The sequence below is a fragment of the Triturus cristatus genome, chromosome 2_2, assembly GCF_964204655.1.
Source record: "Triturus cristatus chromosome 2_2, aTriCri1.1, whole genome shotgun sequence".
Lineage (NCBI taxonomy): Eukaryota > Metazoa > Chordata > Amphibia > Caudata > Salamandridae > Triturus > Triturus cristatus.
Genome location: NC_140582.1, coordinates 1,018,397,692 through 1,018,410,855, shown reverse-complemented (window position 1 = coordinate 1,018,410,855; position 13,164 = coordinate 1,018,397,692). Strand labels below are relative to the sequence as shown.

Here is a 13,164-nt window from a genome sequence, read left to right as displayed (position 1 = left end):
CCATCCAGCTCCTGTCAAGGGGCATTTCCTTTGTCCCTATTGCGAATTTCAATAAATTTGAATTCATGAAAGATCTCCACTTGTTTTTTCGAAAGATCCGTCTAAAAAAAAAAATTCTATCCAGACCTTCTCTCGAATGTACTGAAAATCTTTCCGGACTGAGACCCCCTTCTGACTTCACCCCCACACTGGATTCAGTAGGGCCCGAGGTCAGCATATTCGAGAGGGCTGTAACCACCAAAATAGAAAAAAATATCAAATTTATACCCGAACCCCCTGACATTCTCTCCAACATGGAAAATACCACTCTTAGGTCCCTCAAAGAGAACAAACTGCTTACCATCAAGCCCTGCGACAAGGGAGGAGGTATCGTTATTTTCGATACACTTTCATACATCAAAAAAATGGATCAGCTCCTCTCAGTGACCAAATTCTACAAACGTATTGGCAAGAACCCAGAATCTGCTTTGAAACAGCAGATTTTAACCCTGGTGGAAAATGCGGTCGATATGGGATACATTTGTCCTAAGGAAGCTGAATTCCTGACACCTACCTACACCCGCATGCCCATCATATATGGGGTTCCCAAGATACATAAGAACGTTCTTGACCCCCCTCTCAGACCAATTGTTTCCACCATTGGATCCGCCACAGAACCCCTGTCCCAATACATTGATCGATTCCTTAAACCGTTGGTCAACAAACTTCCCTCTTTCATCAAAGACACGGGCCACTTCATCTCCAAAGTTGAGGGCACCCATTATCAAGCTGACAGGGAATTGCTGGTGACATTAGACCTGGAATCCCTATACACCAACATTCCACAGAAAGGAGCATTGGCCGTGCTACAAGAGATTCTATTGTTGTACCCAGGAATCACTAATGCCCCATTTATCATCGAATGCCTCAAGACAGTTCTTAATCAGAACTACTTTGAGTTCAATAACACCTACTTCCAACAAATTCAGGGAGTTAGTATGGGGGCTTCATGTGCCCCAAGTATAGCATGCCTATACATGGGACATTTTGAACAAACCAACATCTTCAATGACATGGACCCGTTCTATGAGAATGTTCGTTCCTGGGTCCGTTTCATAGATGACATCTTTTTTATCTGGAAGGAGGATCATACCTCCCTAGATGAATACATCGATTTGCTAAATGCTGCAGATATGATTTTAAAATTCACGGCCCATTCCAGCGATTGTAAGCTTGAATTTCTGGATGCTTGGATAGAAAACAATCAGGATCAACTTTTTGTTACGCTATTTACCAAACCCACTGCGAGAAATACCCTCCTACAGTACGGCAGCTATCATCCCCGCTGCCAAAGGGACAGTATCCCATTCAGCCAATTTCTTCGTATTCGGAGAAACTGCACGAACATTAAGGAATTTCTGACACAAGCAGATCTCCTTAGGGAAAAACTCTTAAACCGTGGATATCCCCGTAAGCTGGCCAAGGACTCCTTCAAAAGGGCCAGATATTTCAATCGAGAAGCGATGTTTTCATCCTATGAAAAGAAACCCATGGATAAATTGGTTTGTATCACTAAACACTCTAATGTGAACCACAAACTAAGACAAACCATCAATTCTTGCTGGCACCTTCTAAACCTTGGAAATGATGACTATGTACTTCCCAAACCATTATTTGCATTCAAGAGAAACAAAAACTTGAGAAACCACCTAGTAAGAGGGAAATGCGAGGAGTCTGCTCCCTTGTGCCAAAAATCCATCTGCGGACTGGGGCCGATACAAGGCAACCACCGTTGCGGTGCTTGTCATGCATGCCCCAATGCCATTGTGGGCGATACCATCCACACTCCTGACCGGATTGTCTCTCTTCAGAGTATGACAAACTGTCGAACGTCCAACATCATCTACATAATTATTTGTCCTTGTAAATTGATTTATGTGGGAGAAACGGGACGCGAGTGTAGAATTCGAATTGGGGAACACAAGTCTAACATTCGAACCAAGAAACTCGCGGCACCCCTTGTTTCCCATTGGCACAATCTCAAACACTCTGAGAAGGACCTCAAATGGTCAATTCTGGAAAAAATGTGCACCATCCCTGGAAAAGACCCCAATGTGATTCGCAAAAAAAGAGAGGTGTTCTGGATGTTTCTCTTGAAATCAGTTAAAAAAGGCTTGAACGAACACTGCCCATGGGAAAATGCTATTACTTAAATCTGAACCTATGAACTTTGAACATCCTGACAATGTCCCCTTGTGTCCCTAGTCTTATTATCTAATATAGATATTCTTCAGGAGGGTCAAGAAGAAAGGAAGAAAATCTTTTCCCTCCCCCGAGAATTTTCCTACCATTGTTCCTGACTATGTCATGACTGTCGCATTTCCTACAGGGACTGTTTACCTGGCCCCTTTTTTCTATTACATATATGTTTGTGTCATATTATTTTTTTCTGTATGCTGGCGATTATATTTAATTTTTATTTTTCTATATCTGGTCGCATTTTCCGCTGAAAACACGCCCTTTGCCTTGCCTCCTGTGGACGGTTGTGATCCACTGTCGAATTATCTTCCTCCCCTTCTTCCATCTCCTTTTCCTCCTCCCTGGTTCACACACCATGATGGCCACTCTATTTTCAGGAATTTTCCTTCTCCTGTTAGTCCTCCCTCGATTTTTACCCACACATGATTGGCCCTGGTCTCCGTCGAAAATACGTTTGTATGGCCCGCCCCCCTCAGACGCATTTGATCCAGTTCCCTTCTATCGCCCCACCAGAGGAGTTACTCGCGCCTAAGACGACATCTATGAGGAGCTTGCCGGGTAAGTCCCCCCGAGCTTGCCCGGACCTTTTCTCCTCAGTTCTGACGCTTTTGTAGACGTTATTGGCAGCTTCTAGTACGATAAGCTTTATTATCCGCTGATAGACCGTTGTTTTAGTACTCTAGCTGTCCCCTTTTTGTCTCGGTTCTATCGCTGCCTTATGCAGAACGGGTTCTGTATTTTTCACGCTGCTAATCATGCCCCTTTAAATATATGCGGAGTTTTTCGATTTCTGATTTTCCGATGCGCTGGCCATGTTTACGCTCATTTTGTGTCAGCGATATTTGATTTACACTGCATGCAACTGTATTGAGTATTGCAGGCGATCGTCCTTGGATCTTATGTATTGTTTATCTTGCTTAGATCCAGTCTCCTACGTATGGACTGTCGTACTGATTGCCCTATTATGAAGCTACGACCGTGAGAAATTCTTGACGGCCTCTTTAGAAAAAATATTTTCATCCTCGGTCATTGGTACGATTGAAACTATTTACCGTGCAGCTGCCTGCCAATACCTTGCTTGGTTACTGACCCTTGGAAGGAATCTGGGACTTCTATCTCTACTAACCTTTCTGGTAGGTATGTATGGCCCCCATTAGCATTGTGTGGCGCGTTCTGCCCTGTTCTATAGACTCTTTGAAATGACATGGATACCACTTTGCCCTATGGCTTAATTTAATTCATGTTATCTCTCCTTGTCGTCTTATTTTACCCTATGCAGCTGACTTACCTGTGGAGCGGAACTAGTGTGTTATCCTTTACGCATTTCCTTGGCGATACACCTATATAAATAACTCTATGGCACTTACCCTCTAGGTATTGACCCTTCGCCTTTTTACTGATTTGATGTTTTTCACGCACTTTTGTCCATCTATGGGTGAGATTTTCCAAAAGGGTTTTTCCATCTGAGATTTCATATCAATCTTTTCAGCTTTATCACTTGATATATATTTTAACTTCATCACATTTGGTCTCTCATTGCTCTGGATTCCGCCCCTTGGCATTAAATCTTTTCCTCAAAAAATGTGACTGGACCTATTGCTATGTTCTATTTTCTATTTCTCAGGTCTGGGTGCACCCTACACCATGCCATGTTGGGCCGTTTGGCCTTTTTCTCTATATCAAATAAAAAAGAATTTAAGTTGTATATCCTCATCTTTCCGGTTCTGACATTTGCCTTTAGATTATCAATTTATAGAGTACCAATGAATGCCTTAGGATTTGTTGTAATCCTGATTATATGTTTTTCTATGACCCTAGGTTTGTTTGTTGGTCCCAGTGTTGTCTGACCATCTTCGCCCTGATGAAGGTGTGGCCCCGGCTGGGGCTGGACACCGAAACGCGCGTTGGCGTTTAATTGTATCGGATAGTTGGAATTACACAATTTGACTAATTCCTGGATGTTCTATGTAATCTTTCCACCCTATCATCATGTGGCCTGTGACTTTCCCTGACGTCTTGAATTATTTTAATTGTGTATGTGTGAACCTGAATGGATGTTAGTATGATTGAATTATAGGTGGTCTGATTGAGTGTATGGGACCTTGTATGTTGATAACATGCACTGATGATTTAAGTGTCATGTGTCTTTATTACTTGCTTGTTCTATCTATTGATTTTGATGATTAAACATGAGAAAACACTCTGTATTACATATTACATATTTTTTTAAAAACAAAAAAATAAAACGTTTGACTAATTGCAACTGTCTGTTCCGGATTGCTTTGCTTTATTATGGGATCCAATTGAGGACCCTTCAAAACTTATCTGGGCAGATTATTTACTTGTTCCTTGGCCCAGCGCCTTGACACCCTGTTATCTATTGTTTCCACGATTCTGAAACTGTTCCGATTCTAAAAGGAAACAAAGTTGTCATGTTTATGCGGTTGTCAGAGACTAATCCCTTCTTTTATATTCGAGAAGTTTCTAGTGACCTCTGAGTTAGCTGGCACACACAAGTAATTAAGTTTAATATACTCGATAGAGACATACTGGCCTTAGTCCTATGTAAAATCTATAGTGTATGTTATTCCAAAGCGCAGAGCCTATCAGGGATATAGGAACTACACTACAACATCTATTGCGACACTTGTCGAGTCCTAAAACCACGCGTGAGGCAAACCCGCCTGCAGGTCTCGCTCAAGCACCTGAGCCTATGTTGCTGTCGCCTGATCAGGGTGAACCTTGATCACCTATCATCACCTGAGCCAGCAGACAAGTGTGAGTGCCTCGCCGACTAATCGAGCAAATTTGATTTTAGTGGTGTCAAACGGGGAGATGTAAAATGTTGATGTTATGCACACTAGGACCCTTGTGGTTCAGGGGGAACTCTGAATAAGAAACGCGTAATATGTGCGGAGGTGTTAGGTTGTGGTTAATGGGAAGTATGATGTAATGCGCAGTGCATGAGTGTATGCTGACGAATAAAGTAATGCTTAACTGCAGCTCCTGTGTGGTGTAATTCAACTGCATGCTCCTGGCTTGGAGATGACACTGCAAATCCATATATGGACGTTTCCTTCTGCCTCTTACAACAACAAACTGAGACCTCAAAGAAGTGTACAGAGGTGTTCAAGAGAAATCTGCAGTATAGCTTAACAGTGTGAGGACCAGAGGATTAGTTCCTTGGAGAAGGGCAATATTCTACTGAATAAAATGATTGAACACCCCTCGTATTCAACAGCCGTCTTGTAGGTGAAACGTCATTAAAGCTACTGGGAGTGCTTGCAGCAAAACCTTGATGAAAGATGTAAGTCTGCATACCGTTTCAGATAGTGCATCTTGCAGACTAGGGGTTTAAATGCCTTATCTTGAGCTATGGTTCATTTCAGGGCAGTTCTTCCTAAAGGGCGGAGGAGCGTTGTCCGGCCTGCAGCGAGCTCAGCAGGTAAACGCACATTAATAAAATGGTATTAACATTTTATTATAATTTTTCGCCGGCTCGCACTGTTACAGACAGCGTGAGTGTTAGGGTAGGAGGCAGGACTGATTCCTGCAATTGCACTATTACTGCTGGCCCTCCCAGTGCGCATGTCGAATTGGCCGTCTGTCTTGCGACGGCCAGCCCGACATGCGCATTTAAGAGCCAAGAATCCCAGAGCTGTGAAACACCTGGGGGATTGCTAGCACCGGTCAGCAGCCTCAAAACGAGTCCTGGGTTAGCTTGCTCCAACCAATTCTGGGGCTGCTCTCATGCGAAAACAGCATGAGAGCAGCTCCAGTATTGGTCAGATTTGCGCTGCAGGAAGGAAAGAAGGAAGTCCTTCCCTTTCTTACTGTAGTAACCAGGATCCAGTCGAGGGCCAGCAGCATATATGGTGTGATTTTTGGGGATCGCGCCGCACCATATTTTAATGTTGCCAGCCACCACTGGCCCATTGTGGTTTAAGGTAGGCTTTGATAGTCTCCTTTCGAATGTTGCTGAGACGTATGAACAGTTTCTGACCTGAGAATAATCAAATAGGCGGGTGGGATCAGTTTACTTATATACTGAAGAGAAATCTCCCACAATTGTGCAGTTTCATATTTGAAATATAGGAAGCAAAATATTCTTTCACTCTGTATACATTAACCATATGCATTTATCATATCCATTTACTAAGCATACATGTTTGCAATTCTGATTAAAATGTGGCAAAATGCAAACAAGTTTCTAGGTTTTGTAATAACTTGTATTACTGTCATATAACACACATGTAGCTATGCATGGTACAAATAAGCAGCAATAAAATATATCTTTTCATGCGATGGAAGAAGAAGAAAGTGTCTTCTATGTATAGTGCACCCACTAGGTAATTGTAACAAAATTCTCGCTTTTGCACTAGATTGTATTACTGTCAAATAACACATTTGCTGCAATGTATGTAAAATTAAGCAACAATAAAATAGAATATATCTTTTCATAAGAAAAGGAGGATACACATGCTAAATTCATTTTTTTCTTATTCTGTTTTTTTTTAAGTGGCACAATTAAAGATAATTATTGTTTTTTGTGATAAACTGTATACTCCCACGCAACACATAAGTTGCGTTCCGTACTATGAATGTGCGTCAATGAAATACAATCTCTCTTTTGTTATGGTGGAAGAGGAAAGTTAGACTTAAAACAGATTCCAAATTCGGGAACTGCGCCCTCTGCTGTGCGATCAAAGTACCGCATTATTTGGCTCTTCATTGGTATGGCTATCTACAGCGGTGTTGATAGAATACACACAATGCAGCTTTATTCGTTGTAAAAGCAGCTTTTTTTTCATGTTTGTGAGTTTGCTTTTTCTTTCTGTTCCAGGAAACTAGAACTTCCTCTGAGAGCATTATTTCTGTTCCTGCTTCCAGCACATCAGGGTCGCCCAACCGAGTGATTTATGTAAGTTCTGTAAATGAGACATTATGTGTGTGACAATAAGTGACTGTACTTCCATTTGGCACCACGCACTGGATGCCCAGCAACTAAGCAACACAAACATTACAGGTTGTTATGGAATGAATACACACATTTGACATGCTTTATTGTGTATTTCTTTCCATGAGATCGGCCAGCAGGACGGAGTGTTGCAACAATAGGTGACAAGGGGCTAGATGTGCGAAAAGAATAATCCCAAAAAATAGTGACTAGGGGCCAGATGTATCAAAGGGTTTTGCCCATTCTGTGTCTATGGGGAAATGTGTTGATACATATGGCTCTAACTGATTTATTGCAACCAATTCCAGACTTGCAAAATGCATTCAGTGCATTGTAAAAAAACATGTTATTGCCGGGTTCGCAAACCCTGTGATTTTGACAATCAGAGGATATGCGAATGCAAAATAGTTTCGTAATTCTGTCACTGGATTTGATCCTGTGGCTCACCTTTGAACCTTAATGAAATGTGACCAGAGTTACCTAGAGGTTTGAAAGAATGTGATGTTGTTGATGGACAGAATGAAAATGTTTCCTAATAGCAGAAATGATATTTAAGCATCCATGAACTATGTTGGTGCTTTTTCTATTTATCACGTTTTATCCGATCCAGTCCAGATTAATGCTTGGGTACAGGTCTGAGGTCGTTTTTATTACACTGACTGATGGCCTCTTCCCAGTGGTTGAACTCTGTTGTACGTCGTCACTAACCTGAAAAATTGACCTACAAGACCTGATACACCACGATTCGACATTCTTTTTAGATATGTTTTCATTTAATATCTGTAATACATGTGTAATTGTATATGTTCCCTTTATCGAATAATGTATGTTACCCAAAGGGTCATATTTTTTATCTTTCGTTTTACATCCATCTTTGGGGAACACACCATATACACCTTACTTATTTAATTGATATATTTGTAGTAAAATTCATTAAAATTTGGGTGTTATAAGTCCATCACCTGCTAGATGTCACACAAATTAAATTAAATAAACCTGTGCTCAATCACTGGTGACATGAAACAAAGCAGTCAAGATTAAATCAAAGGCAAACTGTAAAGAATGTAAGCAGTGAATTTACAGTAGAACACTTTACATTAAAAACAATAAAATTCTACAACCACTTTTAAATAAATAGAAAGAGTTTAAGAATGAAATAAGACCAAAACAACAAATATCCAATAAGGGGAACCCAGAGATATTATGAGGCCACAAGCCAAGGCCAGTCCAAGTTCCAGTTGAAAATGGTCAGGAGGAAATTGTAGGAAAAGTTATCTTGTAACTTGTTGTGTCCCTGTAGCCACAGAGGAGGTCAGCTAACTAACTCATAGATTCCTCCTCTTTGTCTTGAGTACAAAAGGGATCAGGTCCAGTCCATCTAGGCTCCTCCCAGGTCATAGTCTGTGGATCCAACCCTGACTGATCTTCTCTCTTCTGAAGGTCAAGAACGTATCCTGAAGAGGGTTCTTGGGGATGCTGCATTTATGCCTTGCACTCGCTAGTGGGTGAGGGTGACTCCTGGGCACTATATAATCAATGGGGTAAAAATTCCCAGACACGACCCTACTCACTTTTTCGGTAGTTCATGTTTGATTTATTGCAAACCAAAGAGGCTGAAAATGCCATGTGCCAGGCCATTTCCAATATGGCACAATTCTTTGGCCACACTAACCTCAGGCTTTGAGGGATGTGTATGTATAATCCATAGGGTCCTCCCACAAGCAACAATAAAATCCAGTTTAAAGCACACCCTGTACCCACAACAACCTAGGAGACAGAAGTCTAGTAGGACAAATGCAAGGTCCTAAAGCAGCCAGAGGAAACCCAAGAATTGCCCTGGCATCCTGTTTGTTTTCTCCCTTTCAAGTGTCGACATGAAGTCACAAGGAGCCAACCAGACCCACTGAAGAAATATGAATAAGTCTCCAATGAGATGTCATCTTTCAAAGTGGAGGGTAGATGGCATGTCACTGTTGAAGTGCCAATGTGTGAAGAGACATGACCAGTTCACTACTTAAGACAACCACAATACCCTAGTTCCAGGGAGGGCACACCGGTTAGGATGTGACGAGAGGGGAACTCACAGAACTGAAGAAGCGACGAGCCAACATGCGGGAGACCAATTCCTTCATAAGAAGACACTTGTAAAAGTTTAGGGTTGAAACTGGTAATTCCAGCATGTCTCCGGAGCCTGCATACACCACATAGGGTGACATGAAAAGGTGGACAGAAGACATAAGTGTTCACTAAGGTACAGTTACCACTGAGAATGGGGGCATGGGTGCACCCGATCTTCAATTGTATTATCTGGTGGCCCTACTCCAATGGACTGCTAATGGATATCAATGGCAAGTATGTGTAGTTGGTGTACATTGGTGTTGCCCTCGATAGGGGGAATGTAATGAACTCCTTTCTTCAGATTACTAAAGGTAGATAGATACTGTTAGGCTGGGATGTGACTATGTGAAATTCTAAGGTCCTCTTCGCCCCAGTCTTGCCCTCTGGTCCTTGCCACAGTTTCACAGGTTATCTGATAGGGCCAAAGTGCAACTCTGAAACCCTATCAGCATGACAGCCTTGTTTTTAATTAAGAACAAACCATTGCAAACATTCTATAGCCTAATCCAGAAATTTTCAGATACATCCTTGTCAATTGTTGGTGTTCAACACAATAATATGAATGGAAAACAGCAAAAAGACGGTAACACAAATATAGAACACACTAATTAAAATGATGGAGGTGGTGATGGCGAAACTTCGGGATTGTCCGGGCAGAGGATATATGGGAAGAATTAGCAGATGGGGAATGACAAAAGGCATCAACTATCCAAAAACAGTATCACGAAACACAAGATTTAAATTTCTGCACTACAGAACGCTGTTTTGCTCATATTTGACACCTAATAGGCCATATTGGATAGCCTTGTTATCACCAGGCAGATGCCTTTTCTACTGCTTCGGAGACGCTGATCTGTTCCATATGTCCTGGTCTTGCCCCATATTAGGGAACTACTGTCCAAATATCTGGGAGCACATCAAACAAATAATCACGAAATGTAAGTGAATCCTAAACATGCCTGCTGGGACTGATGTCAAGATCTAAGCAACATAAAATGTCATGCAGATTCGTAGACTTAGCTCTGCCCCTCGCCACAAGGCAAATAGCTCATCCCCATTGAACTATTTGAATACATTGGGCAAAGCTGAAGCCACTACGATGACCAAATTGACGGGAGGAGAGGTTCCCATTCAGGTGTTACTGAGTGGGATGCCCTGCTGACACTCATATGGAAAGAAGCATAAAGGTTGCACCCCCCACCACTGCTAAAGCTCCTTCTCCCCCTTCTCTTGTCTCTTCCCCCTCAGGAAGTGATCAGCGGCCCATCAAGAGATAGGATAAAGGGAGTGGGAAGGTGTCAAAATGCTATTAGGACTAAATACTACGGATGGACCCAACACGCTCAGTGCCTTTGATACTAAAAGCGTGAGAGCTAGAGTCACGCCCTTACTAGTAATAACTGCACTCCACTATTCAATAAGCAGGTATGCATGATAAAATGTCCTTTGCTGAGTACCCATACAAGTCTGTAGATATATGCCTGGTACAGAAGAATATTAGTGCTCCAATAGTCATGTTTTTATGATGCTGTTGTCAGAAAAATCTATATAAAACAAATTAAAGAGCATGGAGCATAATGAATCCAGACCAGAGGCAAATACAAAGTCAACCTCCCAAGACTGTCCAAAACTGTTACTTTGTCACCATAGGAATTCTTCCATAACTGGTAAAGAACTTTTAATGACAAGTTATTAAACATTCAGTACAAACTGCATAATATATGTGATGCAGAAAAGGAGACCAGTCAAAAACAGATTGAAAGAACGAGTCAAATACATGCATGAAGCATGACCATTGTCCAGTAGAAAGATATTTTGAGGAATACAAACATACAATTTTACAACTAAAATGTCACGTGCAACATGTACCAAAACTACAAAGGGCAAAAGAGGGCAACAGGATGTTGGGCCGGAAGGTATGTCGGTGGCTTAAATACACTCGCGTCCTTGCATCCCTAATGAATGTCAGAGTCTGAGGTCTTGATGCCTGAATCCTAAAGGGTGAATGTTGCTCTGCCTTCTATCTGCCTGGACTCTGACCATGATGGTCTGTATACTTGTTGACAACACATATTTCTTGCATAACACTTTCGATTATATACTTACGTTTGCTGCACACATTGATAAATCATTGGACAAGCAATTTTTGTCAGACAGCCGATGGAGTTCGCCTTTGTCCGGCTGAGCTGAAAATGACTTAAAGAAATGAACACATTGGATTCTGGGGTTTCATGACACCCCATGAGTGTAAATTCAGCAGCAGAAGGAGATAAGGGATGGCAACATGATGCTGGCTCTTTAGAAGGACAGTATTTCTCTTCTTTTTGCAGAACTGTAGTCTTTCATGTCATACAAATCTGCATTTTCATTAAACTGCAATCTAATTGTAACACAAATGTGAATTCCCTTTAGGTGGGGGACTGCGAGGCACACTTTTTTGCTGCCAAAGCCTCTGTAATGTGACTTCTTTTTGCACACTCACACATTCTCTATGTCCTGCTGCACACCTAGGCAGCAGTGTCTCTTAGTACCGTTTTATTTTGAATTAATATTTGACAATTGGTGATTAGATTTTGAGTACTTTGCTATCAATATGACTACCTTTCTCATGATTTTGTTTTATCATTGTATGGTATTTATATTATCAGTTGTGCATATGTGAGGTGGCATTGTCATTTGAACACTTCCCTTCTAGGATACCGCACAAGTGAAAGGAGTAGGCTGTCCTTCAATATAAAAAAAATCACCACAGAAGGGTTCAATGGGCCATCAACTAACTTCCTTCTGTCCTACAGTTTGCTTTTTTTCTACCCATCTTTCTCTCCTTGCATACTCTGTGCACTTTTATTCATCCTGAGCGGGAAGCATTTTATTGTGATTTATTTTTAAAGTATTTCTATGGACATCTTCCTTCCTTCCTTTCTTCCCTCCCTCCTTCCTTCCCTTCTTTCTTTCCTTCCTTCTTTCTTTCCTTCTTTCTTTCCTTCTTTCTTTCCTTTTCTTTTTTTCTTTTTTTCCTTTCTTTTTTCCTTTCTTTTTTCCTTTCTTTTTTCCCTTTCTTTCTTTCCTTTCTTTCTTTCTTTTCCTTTCCAAATTTTATGTTCATTAGTTTGTGTTTCATCAGTTCCTGACTGGTATTCCCATAGGCACGGGTTGACTGGAAAGATATGTTTAACAGATGAGAGCGATAAGGCCTGCTTGTGTCTAGTTAAGGGTAGAAATGTAGATGTCAAACGTGTGTGCGTGTGTGGGTCAAGAAGAAGGAATTATGAAAGGGCGTATTTGGGCATTTTCACATAGAACAGCAAAAACAATGGGGTGATCCTTGAGCAGATTTAAAAATTTCAGAAATGAATACAACTTTTCTAGTTGACCTGAAAACATGGACCAGTTGCAGTTTTCTAGGTATAATCATGGAAAAGCTTTTTAAATTACATTTTCTCCTACAAGAATACGTTTCGAGTCTGTAATAAACCAACCAATCAAGTTAAATTGCACTTCTTTTTTCCTCAAAATCTTCTTTGGACATTTTCTTTCCCCTACAGCCCCAGTAAATAGGGATAAGTGTAGTGTTCCTTTTCCACCCAGGGAAAGAATATATCTCCCTTCATTTCCAGGGTGGAAAGAGGTTGAAATATGGCTTGTGAATATATCTTTTTGGGTATGCTCAAACATCCAGAGCAAATTGTGACCCCCTACCCACGAACGGCCACTCTTAACTCACAGCAAATTTACTCACATGGAATCCTCTGTGTGAGTAAAATCCATATGCGTGCAAAACCAATGTTTCCTCATTTTAAAACTGACTTCGCTATTAAATAAAGGTATTTGCCCTTCTAATTTTAAAGTAT

At 41.2% G+C, this 13,164-nt stretch overlaps 1 protein-coding gene across 10 annotated transcripts in view; it reads left to right on the top strand.

The window, feature by feature from the left end:
* ABLIM2 (actin binding LIM protein family member 2) overlaps positions 1-13,164 on the top strand; it is a 918,768-nt gene that overhangs the window by 625,748 nt on the left and 279,856 nt on the right. For all 10 annotated transcript variants that reach the window (XM_085642477.1, XM_085642474.1, XM_085642469.1 and 7 more), the window contains one exon: positions 7,082-7,159. In XM_085642477.1, the coding sequence (XP_085498603.1) occupies positions 7,082-7,159 (78 nt within the window). The remainder of the gene's footprint in view (positions 1-7,081; positions 7,160-13,164) is intronic.